The 21,299-nt window shown below is 47.2% G+C and overlaps 1 protein-coding gene across 1 annotated transcript in view; it reads left to right on the top strand.

Moving 5' to 3' along the window:
- The window catches only part of SEMA3A (semaphorin 3A), a 126,421-nt gene extending 117,656 nt beyond the window's left edge, over positions 1–8,765 (top strand). Inside the window, exons 15-16 of the mRNA XM_066634656.1 lie at positions 6,232–6,374; positions 8,310–8,765. Of these exons, the coding sequence (XP_066490753.1) occupies positions 6,232–6,374; positions 8,310–8,765 (599 nt within the window). The remainder of the gene's footprint in view (positions 1–6,231; positions 6,375–8,309) is intronic.
- Positions 8,766–21,299: the final 12,534 nt, after the last annotated feature.

Consider the following 21,299-nt stretch of genomic DNA (forward strand, 5'->3'; position numbering starts at 1 on the left):
TATTCCACCTTGCTAGGCTGCAGCCCAGAATGACACCATTGTCTGTGGTATCAAACGCCATCTAAGAGACCTACAGGGTCACAGGTGTGGAGAAGGTGTGGTCTGGAGGTTGAGCTGTCACCTGGCCTGAAAAAGCGAAGCAGGATCAGTTCAGGTGAAGCCTGAGGTGTGTTTTGCAGCTACCCGTGGAAGCCTGGAAAGCGCAAGGGCTGTGCAGCTCGGATGCAACAAGAAAGGAAACAAGTGGAGAAATGGAGGGTCCTACGAGTTTCTCTCATCAAATAAAAACCCCATTTGAAGAAAGGGGGGTCTGGTCAGCCCTCCTGTGTAAACCGCCTTGAGTCTACAAGGCTACAGAAAAGGAATGTATATAAACCGTGATAAAGAAATAAATTTCCCCTGTCCAGCTCCTTCTCCGAGCATCAATCGTCCACTAGGACAGTTAGGGCAGTTTTTACCCCCAAACTGGGCTGAAAGTATTCAGGGTTGCTACTAGATGCTCCTTGCCTAAGAATGGAGTGTTGGATACCAGACAGTTGTTATTAAAATCAGAGGGATCCATATGAATTAATGTTTATTAAAATACCCAGTCAGAACGCGGGCTGGCTTGTCAGCCATTCATCCCTGCCAACTGATTGGACAGCCAGGATCAGATACAGCAGTGAGGAACTCGGCTTTGGGCCTGCAGGAACATTGATGCAGCAGTGCCCTCTGCTGGTCAGAGGCAGTCATGGACAGCTATGTGCTCATCAGCACACCTGATTTTGATCATCCTTCACATCCAGGCAATGCAAAGTTTAAATCATAGAATCACAGAGCTGCGAAGGACCCACAAGGTCATCTAGTCCAAACTCCTGCTTGCTGCAGGAAAACTTCCAAGAGAATTCCTAGTAGGTTGGCAACCTTCAGTCTCAAAAGACTCTGGTATCGCACTCTGAAAGGTGGTTCTGGAACAGCGTCTAGTGTGGCTGAAAAGGCCAATTCGGGAGTGACAATCCCTTCCACACTGGGAGCAAGTGCAGTCTGTCCCTGGTCTGTCTCCCTGGCTATGGGCCTTCCTTCTTTGCCTCTTAACCGGTAAACTGCTGCTTCCCGTGTTGTGCCGACGCTGTATGGCGAAGTTGGAGTGTCCTCTCCAGTGCGCGAAGCCTGGAGTCTAGAAGTGTCTGAAGCTGGGATCTGTGGTACATTAAAAGGTCTTAGGACATCGGGGAATGGGAGTTTTTGTGTGGTAAAACACACAGTTTTTGTTTTTCCCCCCCTCTTGTTGTGCATGGTCCACGTGTCTTCCTCTGAAAAGACATCATGAAATTGTAGAAAAGCTCCATGGAGCACAACAGCAAGCCTTGTACGCTCAGTAGGCCTCCTTGGTGAGCATCTACCTGCAGTGACAAACTCTCTCCTTGGGGACAAATCCTCCCCATGATTAGAGACACGTTATTGATGAGTGTACCTGATCTCAAGGCCTGTGATCCACATCTCACCTGTGTCTAGATACTTAGCTCACTATCATCTGAACCTGCCCATACAGCTGCAAAATACGTTGACTTCCATCCACTTCTTGCAGTTTGTTCGGAGCCCATGTGTGGGGTGAGAATCCCATTCATTGGCCCCCCCCCCCCAAATTGGGACTTTGATGACTGAATGTCATTATGGTAAAATCTACTATTAACCTGTCAACAACAAGCAAATAGGCTGGCTGGCTTTCTTCTTTTTGGTGTGGGGCCATTTAGCAACCATTGGGGCCATTTAGGGTTTTGCTTGTCAGATTAGTACAACAGCCAGCAGGATAGATGCTTTGTTGAGTCAAACAAAGCTTGACAATGTTCTGCAACACAGGAGGCTTTCAGTAACGCATCTCTGATTTCTCAGACAACAAAGGACAGGTTCTCTAAGGATTTCAAATTTCAGGTAGTCCTTCCCACCCTCACAAGATCACTGTTAAGTAAGATACTTTCATGAGACCATGACAATACTAAGTTCAAGAGAAGCAGCTGCGTTCAGGCCAGATTAAATGAGACCTGAATCATATTATTTGGTCCTGCATGTTTATTTTGAAATATAAATAAATAACAAGCATGGTCCGATCCAGATGAAGACCATTGTGTGGGGGGCAGGGGCTGTAAACTTTGCCCTACTACAGTCACTGGATGCAGATGCTGTTTGCTGTAGGTGTGAAGTTGTTGGTGGTGCTCAAATCCAGGACACTACGAGCAGAAGAAAAATCGCCTGTTCCAGAGGCTGAAAGGTCATTCAAGCACTATAATGAGAAGGTTTCATAGGGCACAATCCTCACTGACTTTCCAGCACTGACCCAGTTGCAATGCAACCCCAAGGTAAGATAGCAAACATGCCCTTGCCTTGAGGAGGCCCCCTTGACTGCAGGATGCACTACATTGGCACAGCTATGTCAGTGCTGGAAAGTTGGTTAGGATTGAGCCCATAGTGTTTTTCACACTTCCACTTGTGCAAGAGGTTGACAAAGGCTTGTGTAACCTCTTGCACAAGTGGAGGAGCATGTAGCGCAAAGAGTAAAAGAGCCGCTTTGTGAATGGCAGATGTAAGGGCATTGCTGGATTTAATTCAGTGTTCTAGTGCTCACAAACTGTTATAGTTTTCTGTAATTTTTGTCCCTTTGCAGTTTAACTTCATGACATTCCACCCCCCCCCCCAAAAAAAAAATATAATTAAGATAAAGCCTTGAAACCTTATACCTCCAGGTTTTTTGTGTTGGAGTGGAATCAGTGGCCATAGAAATCCAAAAGCAATCTCACACGTCCTGCAAATTGATGGATAACTTGAAAACAACATTGTTGCAAAAAGGAAGTAATTTATTTCTCATTCTTGCTTTCACCGGTCCGTGGGATCTGGTTTATTAACTTTGTTACATTTCCATAAATTATGCAGCGTACAAGAGGAAATGATTAATTGAATATGGTTTCCACAAAAAAAACAAGATTTCTGGTCATTAACAGCTGCTCCCTTACTTTGCTATGCCATCTTCTGTACACACATTTTAGTGCTTTTGGAAAGCCTGACGTTTTAATGCTTTCTATTAAAGAATTAGAAACACAGACCTCTGGAGGTATAATTAGATCTCACACCACATCCAAACCCTGTTTGAAAAGATCTCCATATTTGAAGCCTACTGACTAATTACCCTGACTGGACCTAGGGGAGCTAGTGAGCCATAATTTTCAGTGAATAATCATTCTGTTTCAACGATTTGTCATGGAGTTAATGGCAAAAGAGAGTTTGAACAGTTGGATCCCTGTTTAGCCATTTGCACAGCTAGGGGGAAATATTTCTGATGTTCCCACCATAATTAAATAACAGGATCATACCCTCACCTCTCAAGGTGTGAATCTGGGAAGGTCTTGAGTCAAGCAAGAAACCTGGTTACTTGTAATTCCTGTTCCCATCATGGAGGGGAGGGGCGGATCTACAGGCTGTCCCTTATCATGAGACTTTTTGCATAGTCAGGTAAATATTATTGACTGGTTTGTTTTATCCAGACATCGATTCCTTCCCAAAGACCTGGGATGCCTGGTTTTTATCCTATTTTGCTGTTATAAATATTTATTGTTATTGTTATTATACCACTTTTCAAGAGAAATTGTTCACAGAGCAGTTTACATAGTAAAATAAATCAAGGAAGGCATGAGTTGAGTCCCTTTTGAATTCAAATCAAATCAAAATTATGGTGTCAGACCAGTGAAGAATAAAATCAGTGCTGCATAACATCATCAGCTACATGAACTACATGAGCTCCAAATGGATTAAAACTAAGCTTATATCATAAAATGGGATACAATAAAAATAGGAGCAAGTCAAAAAGGTTAAAATACACTAAAACTACCCTTTGTATCCCAAAGTTGGGCTGAAGTCAAAGCTGACAGTAAATAGTAATATATTAATAAGAAACAAAAGTAAGTATAAAACATAAATATACAAACATTAAATCTCTCACTCAGCTTACTGAAACTCCCATTCAAAGAAGACACTCCAATTTAAGACATTAATCCCCATTTTGGTCTCCAGTATAAGGTGTTATAGTACAGATAGAGGAGAACTGTCACAGTCTGCCATCCTTTTCCAGACATTCAACAGAAACTTGGCCACACTGAGAATAAAGCAGGATTGCAATTTGATAGAAGCTTCAGGAATTGTCTTGTGTGTCCTGGAACCTGTTCAGTAGTGGGGAAATAAAAACAGCATGAATATCTCTATAAAATGGATGGTCTAGCACAGTGATTTTCAATCTTTTTCACCTTGTGGCACACTGACAAGGTACTAAAATTGTCAAGGTTCACCATCAGTCTTTTGACAATTGACAAGGCACAGCATGCTGTTGGTGGGGATTCACATCACCTAATGGCCCTGCTAATAAATGACTCTCCCTCACACTCCTGCGGCACACCTGCAGACCATTCGCGGTACACCAGTGTGCCACGGCACAGTGGTTGAAAATGGCTGGTACAGCAGAACATGATCAATTAATTAATGGGACTGGGTGAGGAAGGAGCAATGTCAGGGGGTAGAGACGGAACCAAGTGGCTGGCTCCTTCCTTGTGGCCCTTTTAAAGAAAACAGTGCAATGCATGCTGAGAGGTCCTAGCATGACCCGCACTTCCAGCTTGGACTAAAAGGATCCCATGGGAAGCGCTGTGGTCAGTAACTCTGTTTTGGGGTTTGGTATGTTGGCCAGCAGCATCAGGCACCAGGTCCAGTTTGCCTGTCCCTGATGCAGACAACACAACACGCTCCCTAAAACATGGCCACAATGTCCAGTGGCATTGCTACGGGGGTGCGGGCCGCATCGGGTGACGCGCATAGGGGGGTGACGCACACAGGGGGGTTGACATGCCTAGGAGTAACCCAATCATGTTATGTACCATTGGATACGGAATTCCGAACAGAATGCAATGCATAAAACCAGAGTGAAATATCTCTATCAAAAGATATGGCCAAAAAACCAGAGAACAAAAAATGCATGGATCCCTATGGAAAGTGAAACTGAGCATTATCATGTGTTTACTCGCAAGTAGGCAAACTTGCTTTAGTCCGTCAGAAAGGGCAGGCTGAGAGGAATCCTAGGACACCAGAATGGTCCTTATCCAATGAAGGCAACCCCCAAAAACACCTGAGAAGGAAGTCTCTCCCTCCAAGCAGATGAATGTATTGAGCCCTATGGAAAGTGAAACTTAGCCTCATGGTTGCATTTACTTGTGAGTAAGCAAACGTGCCTTGGCTGGTGGTCAGGCCAGGCAAAGGGGAATGTGAAGCCACCAGAATGGTCCTGATCTGATGGAACTGGAGCTCCACAAATGCTCCAGAAGGCAGCCCCCCCCCCCCACTAAAAAGGATCAAAACAGAGGCTTCAGCTGATAAGGTGAACTTTCTTGAGACTTGCAAAGCCAGGTGGATCCTGACAGTGATCTGGTTTAAACAGAAGTTCTTCAATTGAACTGGGCACTGGGTAGGGCTGAAAACCTTACTGGTTTTGGAGGGGGAGTGTTATTGCAGGCAGTCTACAAAAGAGATTCACTTGGTGGAACAGGGCTGGCTTCTGCTTATTTAATCATTTGTTTTACTTCAATTATTTATACTTATTTATTTTAATTTGCCTGATGATGTCACTTCCACCATGACATCACTTTTGGTGGGTCTTGGACAAATTGTCATTCTAAAAAGTGGGTCTCAGTGCTAAAAATTTGAGCACTGCTGCGATAAGGTGTTAGTAAGTTGACACCCTGGTGGGTGTGTGACACAACTAGTGACCAAAATCACTAAAATCACAGTTTGGAGGAATAACACCATCATGTTATATATCAATCAGTGCGTCATTTCATGCAGAATGTGTTCTATCTTTGTTCTATCAAAAGGTACAGCCAAAAAACCAGTGGGGGCGGGGTGATGGTACATCACCACGCCCACCACCTGGGGTATTGCCCCGCCCACTGCACGGGGGGGGGTGATGCGCTGGCATCCTGCACTGGGTGAAGCGAACCCTAGTCACATCACAGACAACGTCATCTTCATTCACTTCAGTGTGGTTTGGACAGGTTTCTTTTCAGACTGGACACCTGGGTCTCTCCTTCACCATCTTTCTACCAGAGACTCAACTGACCCCTGCCAGTTGGCACTTTCTTCTGCCTGCCGCCCACCAGAGGCTCGCTGCCTTTCAGTCATGTTGAAGTTCTCTGAGTTTTCCGCCTTCGTTCTCCACAGATAATCCAAGTGGCCTCCGGCTGGAAGAGAAGATTAACTACGGGGTTGAGAACAGCAGCACCTTCCTGGAGTGCAGTCCCAAATCTCAGCGGGCTCTGGTGTACTGGCAGTTCCAGAAGCAAAACGATGACCGGAAGGAGGAGGTATTCTTGCCCTTGAGATCTGAGCCGGGGCCTTCGTGGCGCAGACTCATCACGGGCCTCGTCTCTCGACTGCCCCCCCCATGTTGTTTCTGGGCTGTAGGAGTTCAGGCTGCCAATGGAGCCTGCTTATAGGAAGGAATGCCCCCCCTACAAACCCATTCCCTACACACAGAAGACAATACGACCGGCAAATGGGTTTGAGCCTCCTTTTTTGGGAGAGGGTTCAGCTGTGAGTCCCTCCCTGCAGAGTGAAGTGGGTCAGTCCAGACACAGGTTTCCTGCCTTAGTGTAAAGTGTTCCTCAAACAGCCATGTGCTGGGTCAGTTGTTAGTGCAGAAGGTCATGTTTTCCATTTCTTAGTCTTCACCTTTTTGTTTGTTTTGGCTTACGCTGCACTCTCCGTGGGGAGAGCCCAAAGCAGTGTCTTTCTATGAACCTGAGGCTGGGCCGTCTTTGTACCATGTAACAGCAACAAGAAGCCAGTCACTCTTAAGGAGTACATTTGACATCGTTAAGTAATTGCCGTGGGAGCCGAAAGCATTCCTGGCCTGTGTGGTGCGGAAATTGTTCATTGATGAGTTCTGCATTGCCCTCCTCCTCCTCTAAGCAGTTGCCTCTATCGTAATAGGGTTCTACTTTCCATTTCCCCTGTTGCTCAAGGGATTAACTGGAATGTAGACGTCCTACTTGCCTTCAAGGTCACTTCATCACCTCTTTTTTAAAGGAATAACCTTCCTCCTGCTGGCTAGACAGCTTCACCTGAATGGAGGGAGGGGGGAAGGAAGGGGAGGAATTCAGTTAAATGGTCTTTCATATGAAGGGTCCAAGGGACATGTTTTGTTCGAAGGCTACATTTCACTCAATGGCCCTGTTTCATGAAGCTCATCTTTGAAACTGTTGTTTTTCCAAGAGTAGAAGAACAGATTATGCAAAACTACTTGGAGAGCATTAGATAAACAAGTCGTCGGAAAAGGCTGGTACTAGTTCCTCCTGGCCAGGTTTTTCCCAACTTGTTTCTCCTGATGTACCATTTCTCATGTGGTAATTGTCTTACGTGCCACCAATACCAAAAGTGCCTGAGGTCGTGACATCACCTTCAGGTTAGCAAAGGCCAGAGCAGTTGCTTCTTCACCCCAAGAAACAGCCGCTGTGTCCTGTTCTCGTTGGCACTTGCAAGAGCAGGGCACAGCAGCAAAGCTTGGAGGGGGTCAGAACAGGACGCAGCAACTGCTTCTCAGCTTTACTCAGCATGGTGGCTTCTTTCCCGAACCCAGAAGTGACATCATAGTCCCAGGCAGCCCCTCTCGTACCACTGGACAACAGTTCACAGACTACCAGTGATACATGTCCCACCGGTCAAAAAATGCTGTTCTAGAATATCCCTGTATTTAAAGTAGAAAGCGAGCAGGAATTGGTTCTACAATGTTGTCAGCTGAGGCAAGGATCTGCATTTTCCATCTAGATGCACTCTTAACGTGCTGTGATTATTTATTTTTACTTTTACTTTATGGTATGTTCTGAAAATGGGGAGTAGCAACAGGGAAAGAGGGTGCTTATTTTTGTATCCCACAGTTCCTCCAAGATGATAGGTTTTCCTTGCAGCACGTCTTTAAGAGTGGACTTGCTGATAGAAATTTCTCCCATGAGCTTCATTGATTTTTAACCCAGGTTTTCTTGGTAGGAGTCCAACACTCTTTCACACTCTCAGAGTTCAGTCTTATCCAACTTCCCAGCGCAACTGCAGCTGCAGTGCAGTGCCGAGTTAAGGGAGCAAATGTTCCCTTGAGGAGGCCACTGTGACTGCCCTACCACGTGTCCTGTTGGCAGAGCTACAGCAGCACTGGAAAGGTGGACAGAATTGGGCCCTCAGTGTTTTTGCAAAAGAGCTGGAGATGAGTTGACAGAAATGGTGACCCTTGTGTTCCTCCATCACAGATCAAGATGGACGACCGCTTAATCAGGACAGAACAAGGTCTGCTGCTGAGGAGCTTACAGCGGAAAGATTCGGGCACCTACTTCTGCCAGGCAGTGGAGCAGGGCTTCATGCAGACACTCCTCAAAGTGACCCTGGAGGTAATAGACACAGAACACCTTGAGGAGCTGCTCCATAAAGAGGAAGATGGCGATAGTTCTAAGATCAAAGAGGTTTCTAACGGGATGACCCCGAGCCAGAAAGTCTGGTACAGAGACTTCATGCAGCTCATCAATCACCCGAACCTGAACTCAATGGACGAGTTCTGTGAACAGGTGTGGAAAAGAGACCGCAAGCAACGCCGGCAGAGACCCGCCAACACCCAGGTGAACACAAACAAGTGGAAGCATCTACAAGAGAACAAGAAAGGTCGGAACAGGAGGACCCACGAGTTTGAGAGGGCACCACGGAGTGTCTGAGTCACAGTTACTCTCCGAACTTTCTCCAAGTGGAGAGTTGCAAAGACAGATAACTGGAAACGAAATGCAATATTCATGAACCTGTCCATGGCGTTTACTTGGATGTTTACAGAGAGCTGGGAAGTTCAGAAAATTTTCACCTGGTTTAAAATGAACCCAGCTCCTTTCATCTTTCCCTCTGGACCCCACCATTTCAAAGATGGAAAACTGTCTCAAACTAAATTATTGTTTTGTGGGTTCTGCAGGGAGACTGTTCTTGGCATTTTTCTTCAGACTGAGGTATCAAAAGTGTTCTCTGCCGTGCCACCATTTTGAAAGGAGAGAAGGGGGGCAAAATGGCTGTCATCGGTGGTGCTCCTATTCCTGAATTTAACTGAAACCGCATGGATCTTGTGAAGCTGATGAACACATTCACATTTGGTTGTACACAAGACTTTTTTTAATTTTTATTTTTTTTTGTCTACTAGTTCTCTTGTTTGTATATGTCCCGGAAGAATGAAATCAATACTGTATGCAATTGCCTGTGGGAGTTGGACCGCCGTAAACTGTTAATTATCTGACGGAACAGCAACAGCAAGTGGAATTCTCTGACCTACTACTGATGACTTTCCTGACCTTTGACCTAAAGATGTATTTTATTAAAACTATAATTTAAATGTACCATGACAAATATGCAGTCAAAGATAACTCTTTAAAAATAGAATAGACTTTTGTCTGACAATATCCTCATATTCTAATTTTTAATGTTTTTATAGGGAAAAGGAAGCTCACAGTTTTCAGTTACGCAGTTTCAATTTTGCATTTGTTTTGGAAGCTTGTTCTTAACAGTAAGCAAATTGAGCTACTCGAGGATGAGTAACTTCTGTCTCATTTCTCCTTCTAAACTGAGCTGTTCTGGCAAAAGATGAGGCTCTTGCATGGTCATCCTTCCCTTGCTCAGTTTGTCCCAAATGAAAGTCATCAACTTGTATAATACTTTGATACAACAAGAAACATATTGAAATAATGAAGGTAAACTGAGTTGACTTGAGCTGCATATTTTCTTTTAAGTTCAAAAGACTGTGAATAGCATTAAAAAAAATTCCTCTGCTCAGGATCTGACTGTATGGATGGCAAAAACTGAGTTCTAGGTTACCAAATCTGATTGGGTGTAGTTGTTAGTACAGTGGTTTCTCAAAGTAGGTTCTGCTGAATTCTGAGATTCCTCAGTTAAAAGAAAAGTAGTGCCTCTTGTCTGATATTGTAGCCCCAAGGGAGCTTTGGGCATGTTCTGTGCCACTCTTTCAGTTCACCTGAGGCCTTACAGTCTAATCCTGCCTTCCACCATCCTACATCAGGCAGAGGCACCAACGGAGTCTACTCTGCATCCTATGATGGGGACCTGACCAGATAGCCTGGCAGACATAAGTAAAAATATCATTTCCTTACCTCTCCATAACCTGCCTGGTTCCTAAAGGGTCTCTTCGTAAGTCCAAGGAGACTTGGGAAAGAGTGTCAAGCTGGGGAAAAGGGGATACAATCATGGCATGCACAACTGCAGGCTAGATCCATCACTCCCAGCTCGAGCAACTGCCAGATCCTCCTCCAAACCTCTCACAACCTGCCCCCACTGCCACCTTACCAGCTCCAGCATGGCTGTGTGGGCTATTGGCATATATGTGGGGCTTATTTGTGTCAGCAGTCCTATAGCACACAACAGTGGTATGCCCTTTGAGGGACTCCACTGGGACTCACAGCAGCAGATTGCAAGATTGGGACATCAGCCAGTGCTTCATGTGAACTGACTACATGGCCTGGGACATGACCAGAATCTGCTACAATAGACCTGGACTCCAAGGCTAGAAATCAATGTGAAAAGTGTTCCTGGAAGGTAAAATAAAACCTGTCAACTGCTAGGTTAGCAGAGCATTGACCTCAATTCCAAGCACCACAGGAATTGCAAAATTAAAAAAAATAAATAACTGCACACAGATTGCCACCTGTACAGATAAGCAGTGCCTAACTGGATCCATGTGGGGTTAGAAACACAGAGAAGCCCACGGAGCTTCTCTCCAGGCTTCTGTGCAAACAAATACATTTGTTTCTACTGGCAGGTTGTGTTCTTTGATCAAGGTGAGATACGTCCACATTTGTTGTTCCTCGAATTGCTTAGGCTTTGCATACAGGAATTGCCCTCACACACAAGACCAGCACAGAAGTTAATGGTAGGAATTGAATGGCACCTGAGATGTTTAGACAGAGCCAAGGCCTGGCCGCCAGCCTCACATTCTCTGCCAAAAAGATTTTGAACTGGAGTGATGGACTGACCTTTACACAGGCTACAATCCTATATGCACTTGCCTGGAAGTCACAGCCCAGTCCTATCCAGATAGGATTGGGCCCTCAGTCTCATTGGACATGGTGGGACTTATTTTGGGGTAAAACATACCTGGGCTTGAGCTGCTAATGCCTCTTCTCTAGGGTGAAAAAATGAAGAAAATGGCTATAAATTTTCATTTATATTTTAAGACAGTCTTTGGACTAAGGAGGTAAAATCTGAATGTATTTGACTTTTGTATGCACAATTTGTTGTGCGTTCAGCATTCAGCTGTGCAGTGTGGATTCAGCACAGCAGGAATTATGATATACACACATGTCATGGGCACACGAAGAGACCTGCTTGGAGGCGGAGCCTAACCTGTGCCCTGCTGCTCTGCCAGAGGACAAAGTGGAGGAGAAGGAGAGCTTCCCTGGGAAGTGGCTGGGTAGGTGCTGAGATGGGGAGCGGTGGGGAACCCCCCCCGCCTTCCAATCTGCCTTTGCAGTATCCTCTCCGGGAAGGGGCGGGCTGGCACTACCCCCCCAGGGGCTTCTGCTCCTGCAAGGGCCAGGCTGGGCACCTGCCTGCCCTTCTAACACCCGCCCCATCAGAACACTCGTGAGAGGAGCAAGTGATGGAGTGTTCTGCTCCACCCTTCTGCATGACCATTGGAAAGACAGACCATTTTGCACTTCCTGTGTCGTGTGACGCTAAGGCCCCACTTTTTTGTGGAAATATGAATGGCTCCAGGAAAGGTGGCCGTGGGGAAAAAAAAAATCATGGAGGTGACTCCACTCTGAACTCGGAGGAAATTCCACCAATGAGGAGAAGCAAAGGTTTGTTGGAGTGCTCTGGTCCTCTCTCAACAAGTTCTGATATTCCCTCAACTTCCCAAGATCTCCCCACAATCTGTGCTGAAGAAGAGTCCACTGGGCCCTTCCCTAGACTCCTCCACCCAACAGCCTTCCAAAGCTCAGGTTTGTCCTCAACCTCAAGGCTGCAGTGCCCCCCCACCTATACTCAAGATTCCAGGGTCTCCTCAATTTCTCAAAGTTCCTGTCCCCTCAATTTAAGGCTCCAATCCCCCTCCCAATTTTTCAGTTGTGCGTTCAGAAGAGCAGGAATTATATAGGCACATTACATGGGCCTACACCTCCTCCTTTTGAAGTGTGGTTTACTACTCATTCACACTGTATGTGAAAGATTTACATATGCAAGATGAGGTGATGTAATGGTGAATGTGTATTTTTTTTTAAGAACATGCAGGCATCTGTGTGTAATCATCTACCACTGCAGTGTAATGTACACAGCTCTTTATAGAGCAGTATCTCTGTTCTAATGATATATTGTTGTAAACATTGGTTCTTTTGTTAGATTCATTCTTGGTCCTTAGGCCTGTAGAGACATTTTATCAGCTGTATTTCCGTGGCCTGCTCATCTAGGGACCAAATCGCACACACAGCCCAATCCTATCCAGCTTTCCAGTGCTGATGGAGTCATGATGCAGCCCAGAGGCAAATAAACATTCCCGTACCTTGACGAGGCTTCCATGACTGCCCCCCCCTTGCAGGATGCAGCGCACACCCCATTGGCATAGCTGCATCGGTGGTGGAAGGTTGGTTAGGGTTGGGCCGCTAACTGAGGACCATCATTCTGTGGGGCATGTGATTCCCAACGACATACCTTTTGGCCCCTTTAATAGAGAGGACCCACCAATCCTGCACATACCCAGACCTACATTTTGAGGTGCCCGTCTTGGACAGTGCCTTACACCCACAGTGGGGAGGAAAGCTTGCATCTGCTCCTGATACCACATTATGCTAATCTCAGTTGGAGGAGTTGTCTCTGTGATCTGCTTATGTCTTCTGATGTTCATAGAACTAAAGATCTCAGGCAGCCCAATCCTAACTAAGGGCCCGATCCAGAGCCTGCACGACAGCTTAGCACCAGTGCGCAGTGTCGCAAATGTGCCATAAGACATATTTGCGAGCCCTGAGCATGGGCCAGGCACTGGAGGTAGTCCAGCCTGAGTCCGCGCTGGGCCAGCTCTGATGCTGGCCCGCATTCCATCACCCAGTGGTCACCCGGACCACCAGGTGAGTGGGGGGGGGGGTTGGGGGGTGTTCCAGGGTGAGGGGTGGGGGGGCAGGGAAGAGGCATGGTGGGGCGGGAGGGGAGCAGGACTGGCAGAGCTCTGCTCCACCGGTTCCTGAGCATCGGGGAAGGCGACAAAAGTCCCCTTCTCTGAGGAGGTGACAGCAGCTGCCTGGGGCGTGCAGGCAACCATGGCAGCTGTTTTTGGTACTGCGGCAGCCCCAGGCTCCAGGCAGCTCAGGACTAGGCTGCCCATCCCTGAGCACTGATGCAGTGGTGCCGACACTGCTTCTCCTGCATCCTACAGGAGATTTTTGGTGCTGGAAGTCTCTTCGGGTAAGGGGATGCTCCCTTGCTCCAGGACAAGCCCCAGCCACAACCAAGGGGCAGCTTTAACCTGGGTCAGTGCAAGTCCATGTCACTCCGTAAAGATGGATCAGGCCCAGGAATGGGGTTAGGATTCGGCACGCACTGCCTCTGCCAAACCCACCCTCTCTCCTGGGTCGGATCCATCCTCCTCCTGCCCCCCATCGCTGCTCCGGTGCCCCCACCCCCTGCCCTGTTCAAACCCCCAACCCCTTGCATTGGCAGGCCTCTGTCACCTATCTTCGTGTGAACCCAGCCTTTTGCCAGTTGTGGAGGCCACCAGCTCCTGCTCACCGGCCTGGTAGCGTGTGTAATGGCCAAAAAAGGCAGTTTCTACCGGCAGAACATACATTCCACGGCCCTACAGGCCCATTAGGCCGTAAATATACCACTGGAAGCATTTTGGTTGCCAAGTACAGCACTAAAAATCAACACAACCTCATAAGGTGTCCTTTATGACAATCCATAACTATACGCACAATTTGTTCTTTTACAAGGGAAATCAAATCCTTTTGCTATAGTAAAATTTTGCCTTCAGGCTTGGAAATCTAATAATGCAGCCCAATCCAATGCAGTAAGTTCTGCTACGGTGGTGCAAAAGGTGTGCTGCTGCTGTTGTGCGCTCCAGAGCTGCCCACACCAATGGCTGGAGAGTCCACACACACTCCATCAGATCCCAGATGTCCACTGGAGCAGGTACAATGGTAGCAGGCTTTGGCAAGACTAAGCAGTGTTTACCTTGTTTACTCTTTACTGAATATATTTTATTTGACTGTGTAGAGATCTGAGCAAGTGCCAAAACTCAAGAAACCCGAACTCTAAGGATAATCAGAATAAATACAGAGCTCATCAGTGGTCAGAACAAGGAACCAGCTCGATGGCCCAGACCAGAGCCCAATTCCTTTCCTGCTTCAGCATGCAGGAGCCTGTGAGCCCCCTGACCTGGACACCAGATTCCACAAGGACAGCCTCCTTTGAGCAGCCAGAGAAAGCCGCCCCTTCCTCCAGATCACAAAAGTGGCTCCTCCTCTTTCTCACTTGGATCTTAGCAGGGATGGGCAAGTCCAGCGTGGCTTGACTCAAGTCGAGTTGCCAAGTCACCATCCTCCACAACTCAAAAATGCTCACCCAGTTGGAATGCTGGCCCCACGAGGTCTTTCACACCGCGAAAACAGTAAGTAAGCACAGCCAGACCCGAGTCAGCACACATGGGGAAGACTCACGGGTCAGGGAGCCTCCTAACTTTCCCATCATGTATTTTTAAAAGCATATTATTAAGCAATGACCAATGGTCTGAGTTGACCAGCTCAGTTTCTGCTACCCAGATGTAAATATTTCTCAAGAGGCAGGAAGTACAGTGTGACGTCTTATGATCTTCAGGTACTTCATTTCAGGGTGTTCAACTGAAGGAAGGTGGCTTAGGACCCGTCCTATCCAACATTCCAGCACTGTTGTAGCCATGCCAATCGAGTGTCTGTTGGGGCTGAGTCATAGAGGCCTGCTGAAGGTAAGGAGATGTTTGTTCCCTTGCCTCTGGGCTGCGTTGTGGCTGCACCAGTGCTGGAAAGTTGAACAGGATTGAGACCGTAAAAGCGATTCTGGTTGCCATGTGCCGTTCCACAAGATGCAGTCCTTACCAGGTAGTAAACAATGCCACTCTTGTATTTATATTGCTCCAACTCAGATGGGAACTGCAAAACTGGAGAAGGGGGGGATTTAATGAAACTGCTGCTGTAAATTAGTTCTTTTCGCATGTATTCTATTGTAAAATAAACATTTCTTCAAAATATTTGAACTTGGCTGTCTTGACTGTTTACATGAACATGTTCCCTGTAAACTTAATGGAAGGGTGAGCTGCATTGCAGCCAATATAAGTCTGCCACTTTTCTTTGAGCTCGCCATAAAAGGGTTTGTGTTCAGTTTCTACATTGATTATATTTAGAATATCCAAGTCTAGCATTACCCAACCAAAAATTCCCACAGCCCTTAAACTTACTCCCTTTTGATTGTTGTGTTATTAGGGTCGTTTCACTCTTTCATTCACACAAGGGACAGATCTAGGAGATGCTGCCTAAAAGCTGCTTGGAATTCAAACTACTATATGCATGAAAGGGTAGGCAACCCACTCATCCACTCAGTGGAGAAGCTAAGAGGGGCAGGGGGTTCCATTGGCCTGAACACCACACCTTGAAAGGGTGCCCAGGAGGCCTTCTGGGGCCCAGGGGGATGTATGGGGGTGTCAAAATATATGGGCTCCAGGTGGGCAACTGAACTGGGCAAGGGGGTTGGGAGACGTCTACAGACAACTAACTCTGATCTCACACTCCTCTTCAGGGTTTGCTATCCTAATATATTCTGACACGGTTTCCAAATGAAATACAAGAGTATTGGGCTTGCCTGCTCATCTCCTGCTGTGACAAATTGGAGAGTGGTCCCCCAAATACCTCCTGTGCCGCTATACTGTGCTGGCACCTCCAATAATGAGGCAGGCTTGCCAAGAAAAAAGAAACAGAGTTATCAGGCCTTCATATAAACACCCCTAGTAGACTGAGCTTCTCGAATGACTACAAAGGATATTTTCCTGTTTTAAAAAAGGGGCTTGGTCTGAATGTTAAGCCACTCTGGGTATCTTTCTGCTTCTGTCCTGAAGTTTGTCTTATATTTAAATCTGACATGTGGACAGGTAGCAATTGCCTACTTCAATAGACCAAAGTCCAACTAAACCACATCCACGGCACATCTGGTAGTTACCACTAATGTCTGTTGCCAGAGCATGATAAGTGGCACAGACAGGAAGCCCAATTCACTCCAGATGGCTGTTCCCGTGTTCAACTTAACATGAGTATAATCACTCAAATGAGGAAAGCAAAACTATCTCACATCATAGAGAAACTTTACGCCTGTATACCTAATTCTTCAACTTCAACTTGAGTGTATGTGTGTGTGCTTGAGTGAGCGTAAAAACTTTGAAGGCTATAATGCATCTTCACTCTTGTATCATGTCCATGAATTGGTACATGCTTAGCCTGCAAAAGATCCCAGGTTCAATCCCTGTAAGGCTGGGAAAGATCCCTCTCTGAAGACCTGGAAGCACTGCTGTCAGTGTCCTTGTTGATAGCTAAGAACATAAGAACAGCCCACTGGCTCAGGCCATAGGCCCATCTAGTCCAGCTTCCTGTATCTCATAGCAGCCCACCAAATGCCCCAGGGAGCACCCCAGATAACAAGAGACTTGCAAGGCCTCCTGGGAATTGTAGTTAACATAAGAACAGCCCACTGGATCAGGCCAGAGGCCCATCTAGTCCAGCTTCCTGTATCTCATAGCAGCCCACCAAATGCCCCAGGGAGCACACCAGATAACAGGAGACCTGCATCCTGGTGCCCTCCCCTGCATCTGACATAGCCTTTTTCTAAAAATTTTAAAAGCTACAAACTTTGCAGCCAAACCAGACCCACCCAACCACCAACCAGACTTCTAGCTGGTGGCTGACTTCTTCAGCTGACTTGTTCTTCGAAACATTTTCTATGAGAGTTTGAAGGTGTGAGAGCTCTGCAGTCAGAAGGATGACCACACTGGGAAGGGAAACTTCTGAAGAATGGAGGGTTCTACAGACAGAACAATATCTGGAATATCCAATATTCAGGGGGAAATGGGGGTTATGCAAGCCTGCTGATGTCAACAGCCTTGACTCTATGAGAAAGGCAATATGCAAATACTGCAATAAACAAATACACACAGTGGTCCATGCCAGTGACTTCTAGACTTAACGAGCTCTACGTGGGGCTTCTGAAGGCAGTTAGGAAGCTGCACTTGGTGCAGAATGAGGCAGCCAGGTGGCTACTGGAGCCAGGCAGTTTGATTCTGTCAGACCACCACTTTGTTAACTGCAGCAGCTGCCCATTCAACTGGGCCCAATTCAAGGTGCTGGTTTTGACCAAGCCCTTCACAGTTTGGGGCCAGGTTGTCTGAAGGACGGCCTCCTCCCATAGTTTCCAGCCCACCCTCTTAGGCCACCTGATCAACGGCCGCGCAGGGACCAATGGCCGTGTGAGCGGGTAGCTAGCTGAGGGGATGCATGAAGATGGTCTGGCAAGCATGTGGAGGCCCTGAGTGCCGAGTTCTCAAAGCTGCACAAGCAGAGCAAATTGATGCAGAGCCGACTGCGCTCAGCCCGGGATGCTGCTTGAGGAGCTTCGCAGGCCACAGCCAAGTTCCTGGCAAGCCTGTGGCATAGTGGGCCGGCCAGCTGGCTGGCCAGACAGAGCTCTGCCCATTCACCAGGCCTTCCTATAACATACTCAGGAAGGCTATAGGCAGGGCTTCCTTCCGGTGGGCTGCTCACTGCATTGACTGATATCTGCCAGTGCAGCAGCCTGGACAAACCCAGGACTCAAACCAGTAAGCCCCCGGCCCAGGAACCCCCAGTCACCGCTGCCACGTCTGCTGCTGTTTCCCTGGCTTATAACTGCTGTCTTCCACCTCAGAGGATATGGAGAGAGTCAGCAAATGCACTGAGCCGTGGTCAAGAGGAGGAAGAGTATTTTGTCTCCGGTCAAAGAGGAAGAGTATTCATGCCTTCCAGTTGTAGATCCCACGTGGAAACAGTAAGACTCTAAGAAGTGGACTGGCACTTTTAATGAGATAGATTTTTTTTGCAGGATGTTTATTGTGCCTGAAGGGGATTCAAGGCAGCTGACAAAACAAAAAACATTTGGTGAAAACAATACTAAATACATCAATCTTAAAACTGATTAAAACACTAAAACAGGGCAAACACCCAGGATCACAACTATTAAAATCTTTCTCCCAAGTTAGGGGAATAGTGGCACGGGGCACCTTCTCCGTAGTGGCACCTCTCCCTACTGGAGGAACTGAGATCCACCCCCTCATGGCATTTCGGCAAGGGCTCAAAACCTTTTTGTTTCTTCTGGCATTTGAGGGATGGGTTTTCTGCCTCCGGTGCTTCTAAAGCAGTTCCTTGTGTGTTAATAGTTTTGCCCTCCTCCAATTGGTTTTATTTAGTTAGTTAGTTTTATAAACTGTCTTTTTTTTCCTATAAATCATAAGCCACTTTGGGCATCTGCTCCAGCAGAGGAAAGGTGGGATAAAAATCTCTTAAGTAAGCAAGTAAATAAGTAAGTAGGGCTGCAATTGTATCCACACTTATCTAGGAGTAAGCCCCATGGACTATAATGGAACTTACTTCTGAGTAGTCATGCATAGGTTTGGGCTCTAAGTAAGTAAAGTTTCAGAAGCAGCCGGAAATATTAGCAAGTATGGCGTGCAAGCATTTAGCTTGAGCAGCTTCTCACTAAGAAACCAATTGCTCAGACTAGAGAGAGCAGGCTGGCTTTATACCACAAGTCATTTGATTAAAGGCTTGACTTGTTTTTAAAAACTACAATCAGAATGTCCCTTAAATTTTCATACGCTGGGTATGATAACTCAATCTGAAAGGTATCGTGTTTCATGGGAGAAATGACTTTGAGGTATGGGCCTTGGCCAACTCTTTCCTTATATTGCACATATTTTATGGGCTCAAGAAATATGTTTGATCAAACAGAGAAGAAATATGATTTTTCCATATGGTTTGGTTTGCACTTGAGGGGGTTGTGTGATTCTGTGGTGGACAGAAGGCTCCGAGGTGGTGAGTGGAGGTAAAAAGCCACCAGCCATGGAGTGAGGAAGGCAGGTGTCTGACTGGATTTGCAGGTAGGGAGCCACTGAAGGACACTCCTGATTAAGAGGTCCTAGAAATTCCAAAATGTTCATATCAGTTCCTTAGTGCTGCAACACAAAAGATCTGCTTTCCCACTGCCTTCCATCAATCACAGAGTGGAAGGTGAGCTCTGTTTCCCCCTTTAGAGCTGGCTCGTGTGCAAAAACTTACATATGAGAGTGGGGGAAGGAGGGAGGGAGAGATGGCAATGTTTTAAAATCAACTGGAATATCTACAGTGATCTTTTACCACTCCCTGTGGGGAAAATGTACATTGTCTTTTCATAAAACATGAAGCTGATGTAGCAGTTTGTTCCACTGCACAACATAAATACACGGTGGTTGTGAAACAGAGACCTATTTTCCTAAGAAGCCAAACCACAGAGATACCATGGATCGTGCACATCTTATTTCAAGTCCTAAACAACCACGGCAGCAAGAACTAGCCCATGATGTCACTCAGAATGTTGCCGGACGTTAAACAAATGCAGAACGTAATCTGCTTTCCTCATTATCACTTCTGACAACTGTGCAGAGGTTGTTGGGTATCCTACCCAATCAGAAGTAGTGATGTGGGAACCCCACTCCGAAAAAGTCATCTTTGGCTGCTAATCGTGGGTTTCCTCTGGAGATGCGTAAAACAAATCATACATCCTTTCTTTCTTCCATTTTTACTTTTTTCCCAAAAGCAGAGCCCTAAATTGGCAGAATGTTCTGGGGCGTGCATGTTCCCACAATGCCACAAGAGCGATGGGCAGGCAGCAGTGCACTCTTTAAGTGAGTGGTTCTCAATCAGTGTGCCACAGCACATTGGTGTGCCACGAAAGGACTGCAAGTGTGCCACCAGAGTTTGGAGCACACTGACCAATCCAGCTCCTCCTGCTTTCCCCTCTCCCTGGGCAGAACAGCCCTGTAACAACTTGGAAAAGGTCCAGACTGGCAGTTGTTGGGTGTGTGTGTGTGTGTGATTCCCTCAATTATGAATGCTTGTGCAGCAATAGAGCATTTGGGGGAGGGGTCAGCAGAAGAAGCACCAACACTTCACAGCTGAGAAAAAAGGACAGCCAGGAACACAAAGCAAATGGGGAAGGTTCTTAGGAAAACCACACAGCTCTTGATCAAGACCCTTATCAAGCAATGGAAAAAGACACAGGAGCTCACATTAAAATAGCAACGGCTCAGAGGGAGGGAGGGAGGGAGGGAGGGAGGCCTCCCCCCACTCAGGGCCCCTCAGCAGAGGTCAAAAGAGGTTTCATGTGCTGCATCCCAGCAAGCCTCACTCACAGCAAGTGCAGGCACCAGCAGCAACAAGCCTTTTGACCCCCCAACCAGGGATGGTCACCTGACCAATCATGGCCCTGCAGAGCCCTCATCACCCATCAGCTCCTCCACCACCTCCCAGGGGAGGCCGAGGGAAGCTGCCTCTGAGGAGCAGAGCAGGAGTAGTCCAGGTGGCAGGGCCGGCTGCTGCTGCAGTGGCTTCCTCCCTTTCCCCTTCAGGGGCCTTGCTGGGGGGTGCATAAAGGAGGGAATCATCCCCCCCCCTGCAGAGATATCAGCTGAAGCACCTCCTGGCTTTGGTGGGAGGCAGAGCTCAGCCTGGTCTCCGGATGCCTGCCTGGCAGTTCTGAAGTGAAGCCGTGAAACTCCTTCTGGCTCGGAGCAGCGGAGGGGGCACCGCATTTCTCCTTCCCAAGTGGCCTCCCAGCCACAGTCTCCTCCGGGCACAGAAGCCGGTCTGGGAAAGAGAACGGGCTCCGGGGCACCTCTGCAGGGAAACCCACCCTCTTTACCCGAGAGTCACGCTGGAAGAGGAAGAAAACCTGCCTTGTCTTCCGTTCAGGCCCTTCTGCTGATGGAGCAGGGAAGGCGAGCTTTTAAAACTGCGTTTGGGGGTAAGTCTGGTTTGGGTAGATCAGACTCCCACCCACCCAACAAGAGCACAATCAACCCCATCTGAGGAAGAGAGACGCCCTCAAAGGACAGGCATCTGGTGAACAAAGTCAAGGACAAGAGACTCCATCTGCCCGTGTTGACCCCCAAACACCAGGTAAGC

The sequence above is a fragment of the Tiliqua scincoides genome, chromosome 7 (assembly GCF_035046505.1).
Source record: "Tiliqua scincoides isolate rTilSci1 chromosome 7, rTilSci1.hap2, whole genome shotgun sequence".
NCBI lineage: Eukaryota > Metazoa > Chordata > Lepidosauria > Squamata > Scincidae > Tiliqua > Tiliqua scincoides.